The sequence below is a fragment of the Parasteatoda tepidariorum genome, chromosome X1 (genome assembly GCF_043381705.1).
Source record: "Parasteatoda tepidariorum isolate YZ-2023 chromosome X1, CAS_Ptep_4.0, whole genome shotgun sequence".
Taxonomy (NCBI): domain Eukaryota; kingdom Metazoa; phylum Arthropoda; class Arachnida; order Araneae; family Theridiidae; genus Parasteatoda; species Parasteatoda tepidariorum.
In genome coordinates this window covers 79,153,019-79,165,909 of record NC_092214.1, presented here as the reverse complement: position 1 = coordinate 79,165,909, position 12,891 = coordinate 79,153,019, and the positions used below count along the sequence as shown (strand labels likewise).

General features: G+C 29.1%; 1 protein-coding gene across 2 annotated transcripts in view; it reads right to left on the bottom strand.

Moving 5' to 3' along the window:
• LOC107452560 (protein-lysine N-trimethyltransferase SMYD5) overlaps positions 1–12,891 on the bottom strand; it is a 126,377-nt gene that overhangs the window by 38,073 nt on the left and 75,413 nt on the right. The window contains exons 10-11 of one of the 2 annotated variants that reach the window (XM_016069052.4): positions 11,288–11,382; positions 10,393–10,930 (exon numbers count right to left, since the gene is read on the bottom strand). In XM_016069052.4, the coding sequence (XP_015924538.1) occupies positions 10,874–10,930; positions 11,288–11,382 (152 nt within the window). In that variant the 3' untranslated portion in view covers positions 10,393–10,873. Of the gene's footprint in view, positions 1–10,392; positions 10,931–11,287; positions 11,383–12,891 lie in introns of those variants that run through there. The other variant, XM_043050579.2, reaches the window with a different exon arrangement.

The window sequence follows — 12,891 nt, the reverse complement described above, 5'->3', positions numbered from 1 at the left end:
TAGCAGAAAAAGACATTGAGAAAACTGCAGTAATAGCACCTTTTGGGCTATTTGAATTTTTGTATCTGCCTTACGGGTTGTGTAATGCACCTCAAACCTTCCAACGCTTTATTAACTAAGTTTTATATGGTTTAGATTTTGTATTTGCATACATTGATGACATTCTCGTGGCAAGTGCAAACGAGACTGAACATTTGTATCACTTACATTTAATATTTGAACGTTTAAAACAGTATGGTTTAACTATTAATGCTTCTAAGTGTATTTTTGGATCTTTTGAAGTACCCATCCATGGACATTTAGTGAATGAGCATGGTGTTAAACCTTTACCACATAAAGTAGAGGCAATTGTTAATTATTCTAAACTCAAAACTCTAAAAGATTTATGCAGGTTTCTTGGGTGTTTAAATTTCTATAGGAGATTTATTCCCAAAGCGGCAGAATTGCATGCCCGTTAAACTCTTTACTTGGGGGTAGTAAAAAAGGCGATAGTAAAACTATTAACTGGACTGCAGAGTTAAAAAATTCGTTCGAAAAATGCAAAGAAAGTATCGTAAACATTACTCAGCTATCTCACCCGGCATCGGATTGCCATTGCCAGTTAGTGCTGTTTACGGACGCTAGTGACATTGCAGTAGCTGGCACTTTACATGAAAAAACTGCATCTGGTTATATACCTTTATCCTTTTTCTCCAAAAAGTTGAATAATGCCCAAGTTAAATATTCTGTGTATGACAAAGAACTTTTAACGATTTATTTGTCAATAATTCATTTTCGTTACATGTTGGAAGGAAGGGTATTTCATGTTATAACTTATCATAAACCTTTGACACACGCCTTTGCCCAAAGTTTTGAAAAGTGCTCTCCTAGACGTTTATGACAACTAGAATTTATATCACCGTTTACTTGTGACTTACGATATTTAGCAGGCACATAAAACTTAGTGGCAGACGCTTTGTCAAGGGTAGAAGAAATTGCTTTTCCTGACAAAATTGATTATGTGCCAGTTGCAGCTTAGCAGTTGACTGATGAGGAATTGCAGGTATATTTAAAAAATCCAGATGTTACTAATCTTAAATTTAAATTGCTCTCTTCTGCTGAGTTAGTCTATGGGCAAACATTGAGAGTTCCTTACTAACTCGGGAAATGACATCTCGCAGTCTGAATTGATTTCTCAGTTGCGTAAAGCATTTAGTGAGGTCAAGCCTGTAGCTTCTGTTTGGCATGACAAACGGGTCGTTTATGTGCCTAAAGATCTTCAGACTTGTATGCATGTGTTTGTGCGACATGGCGCCGTACGGAGACCATTACAACCTCCATATGATGGTTCATATTCAGTTCTTAAGAGAAAATCCAAAATTTATCTTTTACAGATCGCCACGAGGAAAAAGTGGATTTCCATTGACAGGTTGAAACCAGCGTACTTGCCAGTGGACGAGCCCCATACTTTAATCCACGGTGATTCTCCTGACCATTCTTCAACTACAACTTCCGAGTCTCCTTTGGCAGAAAAGGTACCGGACCCAAAGAAGTACGTTACTCCGTATGGAAGAAGAGTTCGTTTCAGAATCTGATGACTATGAAACTCCGGTGGGGAGTGACGTGGCGCCAGGCATTGTGCGTAGTTGCCAAAGGAATCAGCTGGATGACGTACACAGGATCGGCAACCTTGTATCTTTCCCCAGTAGTTAAGAAGCTTCGAACTTTACTCTGTGCACACTCATACTAAATTTAACTTTTCTGTTTTTATCTTGTTATGTTTCAGTTAGTAATAACTGTTGTTTGATTTTTGTCATAGTTGTCTTCAACTTAATATGAGAGGGTTCCTCCCCCTCAATAACATTACCACTGACCAATCCTAAAAATGTCCTTTTATATGAAGTTTGAAAAATGAACTGCATTGTTAAATTAACGTGAAACGAGCAAATATTAATAAATTTCCTTCTCTGTCAGAAAATTGAGAGGGTCACTGACGCCGCCACTGTTTTGGGGTTTTCAACTTAACGTTACATTTTGTCAAATACTGTAAGATTTAGAAACTTCAAATTACGAAGATATGTAGGAAATTGAATGGAGATTACAATGGAATAAAAAAATAATTCGATAGTTAATTCAAGATTTTTTTTACTCTTAAACTTGTTGGAAAAACTTGAACTTGTTCTTAAACTTGTCTCTATGGCCGCAAGAATTCAGCTGCTGAAGTTAAATTTGGTATGCTGAAAGAGCCAAATTTCTTTATAAACGTAACATAGTCTTTTTTTCCTTTTGGAAATTCTTATTTGTTTGAATGTTACTACAATTGAAAACGTTCTTTTTAATTTTTTCTTTAACTAATAAATATTTATCGATTGTTGTAGAAGAATTTATCATTTACGTGATTTTCAGAATATCCCTCTTGACTTAATATCAAAAATAAAGAAAAAAAGATTATATAAAAAAAGATTAGGTGCTGTCAAATATAAAACTTCGACATTTGAAAATATATGTAGAATATAGAGAAATAAGAATTGCTTTCAATATGATCCATTAACAAGAAAAAATTACTTCAAATTTATTCATTCTTCTTATTGTGTCACACATTCTGTCTTTCTAAATGTAATTTTTTTTAAGCACTGTTATTTATTATTCAAATCCAGCTATTCTTTTTATTTCGTTACAATTAACAAATTAATATAACGTACTGAAATAAAAGTATAATAATCGACTTTTCAGGGAAAACCTTTTTTTTTAAGAACAATGTGGAAGAACGGTTTGTGCCCACTGCCACTAGTTCTGAGAACAAAAAAACGAATTTGAGCACGGGCGTAAACTGCTTTTTCCACAGAGCATCTTCAATGCCTAATAACTCGCAGCGAGGACTGTTTTTCATTTGTCAAAACTTAGTAATCCTTAAAAGGCAACTGCTGGCAATCCAATTGTAATTTTTATTTTTAAAAAAATGGAAGAAAACAATTCTTACTTGATCTTCACTGATGAATGAGAAGCAACTACAAGGATTGTTGAGCATAGCGAACAGGTAGCCTCCATGCAGGAAACAAGGATACATAAAAATATATTGTGTTGAACAACTACTATCTGTAAGCGTATGATGCATATTTAGAATAGTCTCTAAAAAGGGACTGTAGAAGTTGATCAATTGATAAAAATTAATCTGCTGCAGTCAAGGCATAAATTATCGATACTATCTAAAAAACATTTAATATATTTAAATATTTGTATGTCTGCGAACTATGGCGGGTTTTTGAATATTTTTTTTTAATTAACATTTAACTTTAACCGGATATCAATAAATTAATTCTAAAAGAACTGCACTCATTAAAAAGGAGGTATGAAAATGATTCATTGGATTCTTTTTGTACTATGAAAATTGCAATGTTATCGGTGGCATGAAATACTATTTCATTTTTCACCTGTTCATAGTTAAAAGAGCTCCACTAAGTTCCAATTACAAAATCATTCTATTTCGTCTAAATAGTTAAGCCTTTTCTAAAAGATTGATTTGCAAATTTACTGTAAATTTAAAACTATACCAACAGTTTAATTGGGCAAACAGATAAAATTTCGGTACTCTTACCGTTATTTTCATATTTCAGTGATTATTTCCTAAGATTTAAAACGAAGCACAATTTTAAAAGTTGTAAACCCAAAAACCTTTGTGAGAAAAAAAAATGTTTTTAATACATGTATAGGAAACATTTTTGAAAATGACCTTTGAAAATGATTAAATGTGTGTTTATTATTTTGTATTGCTATGTTTCTTTCATTTTTCTACAAGGGAACATTACTAAGGAACGAGTAATTCTTCACGAAATGTATTTTTATTTGAATATTATATCGACTTCGTAGAAGAAAAAATTAGTAACTTTTTTTAAATCATGTTGTAACTTTTGTATTTTTCCCAGCTTCAAATACGATGTTATCTTTAATAACATTCGAATTGAAGTATATGATGAATTTAAGTATAAAGAAAGATTTGAAACAGAGAAATTTAATGTTTAATTTTGTCTGATTTGTAATAAAAAGAATAGACTTTTAAAATAAAACTTTTTCAAATGAAGCAATTCTGGTTTCAAATAACTATTTTGTTCTTTAATTGGTTAAGGTAATATGCAGTAGCACATTTTTGTATTGATGACACATTTTATGCTAAAATAAATAGTGCAGACCCTTGCCACACATGAATGATAGATTTCTCTACTGCTGGACTATAGTGAACAGAAACTTTGGTTGGAGGGTTGTGTCTAGGGGGAGGGTATTGCCTACCAGATTGAAATAATGATACTCCCCACAGTGTTCTCGACTCATTCTCTGGACATACGCCGTACCGACTGTCATTCTGCGTAAATTGGCGTGATTCTAAAAAAATTAAAAATAAAGCAACCCTACAATAGTCTTCACTTTATATTTTCTGCCATCTATCAGAAGGACTCGAAAACACGTCTAAAATAAAAAATAAAGCAGCGCCCTCTATGTATTGCACTCAAAACAGTTTTTTTTTCTTAATCTATATAAACTATTTTAAAAATAAATATAATGCTGCATGAAAAAAATATTTTTGTTATGCAAATATAAAATAAATATATTGAACATTTGGAAAGTATAATTTTTATTTTTATTCTGTATTATAAGTTTTAATATTTTGAAGATTAATTAATAAAAATATCCAAATGTATTTTTATAATCTAAAATCGTATTTTTAAGAATAAAATTTCTTAAACAATTATTACTTTCAAATATTTTAAAAGTTTAGAAATTTTTTTTTAAACTTTAGATTAGACATTTCTATAATCAATCGGAAAATTTAAACACAATGTTTTTAAAATTCTTAAAACCATTTAAACTATTTTGAATCCTGTTTTTAAGAAGTAAGTGATTAAACTAAGATATTACGTTTAAAATGAACATTAAAATAAGTAAGCAATTTATATAAATAAAAAGTTTACTATTTTAAATGGTATACATTCATTGTTACAAAATACTTAAATTGTAATAAAAGTTTGCAATTAATGTAATAAAAAAGCATATTTCATTAAAAATCGTTGCTCTAAATTCAAGATATTTATAATTTCAAGGAGGATTTAAGCAATTTACAATAATTTTTTTCCTTTTATTTTCTATAAATAATTTTATTTCTATGACTTTTGAACTTACCCATTCATTTTTGTTTTAAAGGTTTAAAAAAGGAATCATAGTCTGGAAAAAAATTTACGTTGATTTCATTCAGGGCTTACAGTAATACTTTTTAAGCGACCAAAACATAACCGATGGGAAAAGTTTACATATTACTTCTTTCTAAAATGACGAAATACAAACAATAACGGACCTTTAGCTTTTTACTGCTCTCATATAAAATTACTAATAGATTATTTTTTTTAACATTAATTATAAAAATGATAGATTTTTTGTGGAATCCTTTAATGTTAAAAATAAATGCATCCCTTATTCAATAAAAAAAAATAATAATAAGTCTTCAATAAAAAAAAAGTCTTCAATAAGTATTCAATTCAGTAAGTCTCTCTTTTTAAGTACATGTTTAATACAATAAATTTAACAGTATTTTATAATAAGCAATCGAAAAAAATAAAAACTTTTTTTCAATGAACAAAGGAATTGATCTAGCTATAAGTATTAATATTTATTCTTATTTTTATGGGAATATATATTAAATTTTTCTAGAACGTAAGAATATATTATATTTCGTGAAAAATTATACTTCAGAAAATGATTTCAAAAAGAAAATAATGATATATATTTATTTAAAAATTGTAATAAAATTAAAATGATTATTTTTTAATAAAATTATTTTTTTTATAAATTTAATAGGTAAATTCCATAAAGTATAATTAAACTATAGTAAAAAAATAAAATTCTAATTTTTTAATATTGTATGAAAAAAATCACCAGTTTTCAAAAAATAATAAAAGTTGTTTTTTTACCTCTCAAAAAATATGGTTAATATTAATTTTATTCCTTTCTCTCCTGATTTTTTTCAAATTTTTGAGTCAAAAGCACATTTTCTACAAACTCTGCATTTATTCATTATTAATCTATAGTAACCTTACAATTAATTTACGGTATACAATGAAGGTCCTGTAACTAATTAAGTGTAAAAGGCCAAACTACCGTTTTATTTTTCGGGCTTGTATAGGTGAAGAGTTATTCCGCCTCTTCCTGAAATGCCTCAAAACAAACGATAAAGGACCCCATTGTACTTGCCTTTTGCCGTTATCCTACCTAGAATGCCAGCTTACGGCCTTACCTTTGCCGCAAGGTGTGTGTTTACTGGGTATATTCAAAAATAATCAATCAGAAATCTTTAAATGAATCAAAAATGAATAAATCTAAAACAAAACAAAGGGTTAATTATAAAACATGCTTCTATAGCATTGATTAATTTTTTCAATTAAAATAATAAAGATGGATTGACTTAAGACCAATGGCTTAAAGTAAAAACAAACACAAGCTTTATTTTAATTTCTGTTAAAAAATTTAAAATGACGATGAATTATTAAAAACTCCATTTTTTCTCTCTTCTTAAGAGTCTCAATTTTTTAAAAAAAATTCAAGGACTCTTCAATGACTTTCAAGGACCTAAAATCAAATTTTTCAAGGACCTATTCAGTATTATTGTTATATGCTAAAGTACATGTCAACCAGATTTAACAATTACATAGAAGCAGAAATCACAATGCTTATTTGACAACAACAAAAAAATTATTTATTACATTTATCCGCCGATAATACAAATGGTTGATAATTACATTGGTGTTCCAAATCCCTTAGAAAAATTCCAATTGACAAAAAAAAAAAAAAAAAACTCCAATTAACGTAGAATACTAGCCAACATTTAAAAACTAGCATCAGTGAAACTTTTCATGAAAAATTTAATAATGAAGTGAATTAGAATTAATGAAACTGATTGAATGTATAATGCATATTACACAGGTTGCGTAGCCAAATAATTTAACAAAAAATAAGCACCTTTTAAGCACTCAAAAATATTTTTAAGCACTTTAAAAAAATATCAAAATTAGGCAGGGTCGGAAAGATTTTGGCAATCGATGGTTTTATCTTGTTTTAACCGTCATGTCAAAAAAAAAAAAAAAACCTTTCGGCATTGTTTTTGACAATTGTCAAAAATCATGAAATTTTGAATTATTTAACGAATGGCGTTTTCAAACGCTACGGACTAACTATAAGCCGAAATAAATTGGGGAAATTATGAAAACGTTGAATAGAAAGAACAATGTTAACTGTGTCTTTTTGCATGATTCGAAGCGAAAATCAACATAGTAAAGGAAAAATCTCTTTTTGAAAAAGGGATAATTAAGCACTTTTTAAAAACACCCAATGAAAAAAGCACCTTAAAGGGCTTTTAAACAACGAAAATAAGCACTTTAAAGCACTTTTTAAAAACGCTACGCACCCTGTTACATTAAACAAGCATAGTAAATAATTGATAAAGCTTGTGTAATTGCATGGTTATTAAAATATAAATACTCATTTTTAATATGTTAGATCAAATTTTAGATTACAGGAAATGTAATAATTATAGAATCTATAATTATCTATAACATAGATAAATTATCAAAATATATGTTTCAATTTTAATATCAAATTTTCTATTTTGTTACTTCAGAATATCAGTAATGTATTTCGAACATAATAAAATTTATTGTAAAACAGCATTTCACAGATAACTAACTAAGACTTACCGAGCTTTATTTTCCTTAAAATAAATCCATAAAATGCAAAGCGTGATTTTCAAAATTTTGTGAATGCGTAATTTTTAAATTGCATTTATACGAATCTAGATATACTATATGTAAATCAAAATCATAAGAAAGTTGAAGTAAGTCTTGAAGATTGCATAAATCCCGTATTACAATGTGTGATTTGTAAATTTAAATTTAATTGCGGTGTATGTTTCTTAAACCGGAATCATATGAATAGCTAATGATACAAAACACACGAACTAACAAGACATAAACCACAATGTGAGATACATAAATCACTTTAATGTGAATTCTGTTGGATGATTAGCTAATTGTTTTCATGTGAATAGTGATCATTATGATGCAAATTGCAATTTGTGATTCAAAAGTTGCTTGATATAGAACAGCTATGTATGATTCTTAAATCATTTTGATGAGAATTGTGAGTGGTAATTCTTAAATCTCTCTTTTGTGAATCACAATGCGTGATTTGTAAATAACTAGAATGGGAATTGTGAGGCATGATTCTGAAATTACTTAAATACGTTATATGATTTAGAAATAACTTTAATTGATATCATGATGTGTGATTGATAAATCACTTAATGTGAATCATGATGTGTGATTGATAAATCACTTAATGTGAACCATGTGTGATTTATAAAATACCTTAATATGAATTCTGATGAGTAATTTGCAAATCACTTTAAAGTAATATTTGATATGTGATTCATTAATCACTTTCAGTTAAACCACAAGTCGTAGAACATTTTATCAGTTTAATGTGAATCACGATGTTTATTCATATTCAATGAAACCTTTAAACTACATTTTATTTATTAGCAGTAAAAATTTGATTAAAAATGGTAAAAAATTAATTATTCTTCGTGCATAAATTAAGAGAACAAATAGGATAACAATAACAACCTGTCCTAATAATAGAGTTAACACATCGAACATATTTTTAAATCAATTAAACACTATATATCATTAGAAAACTATGACTATAAAACCTAAAATTTGCTACAAATTTCAGCTTTCAAAACATCAGAGAGATGAACAATAATCTGGTCTGAAAAATCTAGGAGAGAAACGTTTTGCATCTTCTTTAACCCCTTTCCACTTCAAGCATTAAAAATTGCTTTAATCAGAATTTCTATAATTTTCCTTTGAATTTATTATTTTTTTACTACTTTTTTGGTAAGAAGTAGTATTTTAATTCCTAAAAGTTCGTAGTATTTTAATTCCTAAAAAATCAAGTACCTTTCAAGTACCCTATGGCAGAATTCAAGGATTTTTCAGGGCCCCGATTTTTTTCAACCAAATTCAAGGACTTTCAAGGTTTTTCAAGTACTGTGGAAAGCCTGATAACAGTAGGACTACTAAAAATAATTGACAAGAAAGGCTAAATCCCAACAGACAAAAAAAAAGTGATGAAATTATGCACAACAATCACTAAGTAGCAGAAGTCTCACCGAAAACAAGAATATTTGATTAAATTTTGAATATTAAAATTTGAATACAGTGTAACGTCCCTTTCCCGGAAGGGTCGATTTCCCGGACACTTTTTAACAATCAAAATAAACAAACATCTCTCCATTTTCCCCTTTCCTTTAAAAAAAAGGTCTTTTGACACATTTTCTCCTTTTCCAGCTTGCACTGAACCTCTGATTTATGTATCGAACCCATAAATCACCAGAAAGAGGAAGTGAAGATCTACCAAGACCATTGAGTGACGCTCCTCCCTTGGAATGTAGGAAAAAGAGGGAGATTTGTTTTCAAAAGACCGCAACTGAGTCCCCTCCCCCCCTCCTTTCCCATGCAGGTGGCTAGTAAAAGAGGCATTTCCTGGAACCTTTTTATTGAAAGAAGAAATACTGTGGAAAAGGGTAAACAGGGCAAGCGTTAAGGTGGAGGGGGAGTCAAAATGGAAAATTTGAATAGGTCTAAAAGGATACACGTCCTTGAGAAACAAAACATTCGTTCCTCCCCATACCATGTAATATTTAGGAGGCGGGGGAAAAAGGGGGTAACATTCTTTCTTTTAGCAGATTCTTTCAGTCATAGAAGAAAAAATAAAGAGAACACGATCAGCGTGCCCCGCCTTTATGCTTGATTGATAGCCAATGAATGGAGAGAAAACAATAATTTGTTACTTCCCCACTCTCAACTTAAATGATCTCCTCTTTACACTTATTTTCTTTCACAAATAAGGAGGAAATGAATTTTTCTCCTCCACCTACCCACCTTAATAAATGACGGGAATTTCCCTTTCTTGCTTGAATCATTCTAGTTAAAAATGGCGGATTATTATTTTCATATGTCTATTTTTTTTTTCGTTTTCTATACTTTAAGCAATAATATTTTTTTTCTAATATTTCATATTTTATTGATTAGATAGTCTAATACTAAAACATTATTCCCCTTAAAAATAATGTTTATTTATTTTTTGCTTCTTACATTTAGATCATTTTAAGCTTTGTTCCAGAATGACATGAATTTCCCCTTCCTGCTTGAATCGTTCTAGTTCAAAATGGCGGATTAATATTTTCATAACTGTTAAATTTTTTTCGTTTTCCATATTTTTAGCAATAATATTTTTTTTCTAATATCTTATATTTGATTAAGTAGATATTCTAATGCTAAAACATTATTCCCCTTAAAAATAATGTTTATTTATTTTTTGCTTCTTAGATTCAGATCGTTTATTAAATCATTTTAAGCTCTGTTTACCTTGGGGGTCTATTATAAGGAAAAATCTATTATACGGACTTCTGGAAGTCCCACCGATTCCGGATACCCGACTTTACACTGTATTACTAATTTACAAGAAAAGTTAAAAACCAATTAAATAAACGCACAGCGATTGCAAAATAATGAAAGTTCCCCTGAAAAAAATCTTCAAACAAATGTGAAAACCCAAAGGAAAAAAAGGGTGCATAAATAAGCGATGCAGTACATTGCATATTTCAACGCTGATCCTCGCACGAAACCGCGACTTCTGGTTTAATTCGCTCTTGGTCATTCAGCATCATGAAACGAACATCATCTTCATAGCTAGACGAAATCAACATCCTTGAAGCTAGACAAAATCAAAATCATCTTCATCAGCATGGTAGCAGCGTTAGTGTAGGCAAGGATCCCTGCATGTCAAATCGTTATATTGCGAGGCTCGTCTTATATCGACAGCTTAAATCAGATTTCTGATGCATTGCCTGAAACAAAGGTCATTATATCAGCCTGCTGATATACGTGTTAAATCGATATTTTGTGATATATCGATTTCTTACCCAGTCCTACTCTCAACTTAAATTGAATAACATCCACTGAAAAATGGGCAAATTGTCCCATAGTAATACGCCAGAGAAACTTTAGATGCATTATGTTAGAAATATCTTCTTAGTTTAAGAAAAATCTTCTCAGAAATAAAAGCTTACAAATATTTTATAAGAATATATTTGCGTTACATCTGAATTTGTGGAAGAAGTTGAATTAATAAATGATCAAAGGGGGGGTCATATAATGGCCCATTGCAAGAAGAAATTGATTATTCCTCAAAAATAAACACTTACTTCACCAGGTAAAATTTCTTTTATTGCTTCCATAACAAGAGTAAAATTGTTATAGGGAAAAGTAGCTTCAGCATTTGGCACACAGCTATGATTGCCTAAAACACAGTAATAGTATTAAAATCAAAACACAGTTGTCTCCCGGGCAACAGAGTTTCTTTAGTCAAACTGGAGTGCTATCCTAATTTGTTCACAACCCCATGAGAAACAGTTAGGAACTAATATTGTAAAACTTAGTCATAATCTAACAAATAGTTGTAAAAAAAATAGATAAAAATTATAATCAAAAATTTCTTTTGTTTAAATTTAAATTAAATGTTATATAATATTATATTTAAAAAAAGGATCGAATCCATATTCAGTTAAATCCTTTCAAAAAATAACTAGAATCCTCAGAAATTAGTTTTAAAAAAAAATAACTTTGATTTACATAATATTGATGAGAACAATAAAAATCTAAGAACAAATATATTTTTCATCTAGTAAAAGCAGGATTCTCCAACATTTTGTACTTTCTTTAAATAAACATACATTCTTGAGAAATTTCGATTCTTGAACCTCTAAAAATATGGTTTAGCTATAATCAGGAAATTATTATCCCAATACTTTAGCCAAGACTTACTTATCCCAAAACTTTTAAAGCTCTTTAAAGATAATTTTTCTCTATATATATTTCGACATATTTATAAAACCATTTAGATAAACCAAAACATTTTTGCACGCAATTGTAAAATTTATTTATTAAAAGATGTCTCTGCATAAAAAATGCTTGATAATTGATATTTTTTTTTGATTATTTCAGTTGATAAAATTTTTTTAATATAAAGACATAAATTTCCCCCCTAATTTTAAAGTAAATGATTTTGAATGAAAAAGTTCACAATTTAAAGAGTTAATTGAATAGTCTGTTGATAAATTTCCCATCCTATATTTTGTCTTTTAAAACTCCATGCTTTAAAGAATTTCATGCCTTTTTAAACAATATCAATTAAATTAAGTAATAAAAATATTAAAGTTGACACTCAATTAAACAATCCCCATTCTCCAAAGAGTGCACAAATAACAAAATATTTACGCATAGCAAAAAAATACTAATTCGGACAAAAAGTGCTATGCATTAATTAGAATTAGTAAACTAACAGAAAAATTTATAACACCAACTTGTTTTTTAATGTTGACATATATTAAAATACCGTTAAAAATAATCCTACAAAATGCATTTAAAGAGCTATAAGAAAATACCAAGAAAGTGAAATTAATATTAAAGGGCATAAATTTTTGAATCAAAGAATTACTTTCCTGAAACGAATGGGACCATAATTTCCAGATAGCAGCTAGCCCCTATATTTTAAGGGTCAAAATCCAAGTCTGTCAAGAAAAATGTATGTTTATTAAGAGAAAAAATAGTTTCGCAGATAGATTTGGAAAATAAAATAACTTCTGCATAAGTTAGTTAGCATATTTGAGGAAAGACCCTCAAACCATTATGATTGTATCGTAGTACATGAAAATCCAACCCATAGATTAAAAGTCATTAATTTTTTTCATTTTGTGCATTGTACTTAAATATATTTTTTCCTCCTAAATTTCCTGATTTCATATTTTCA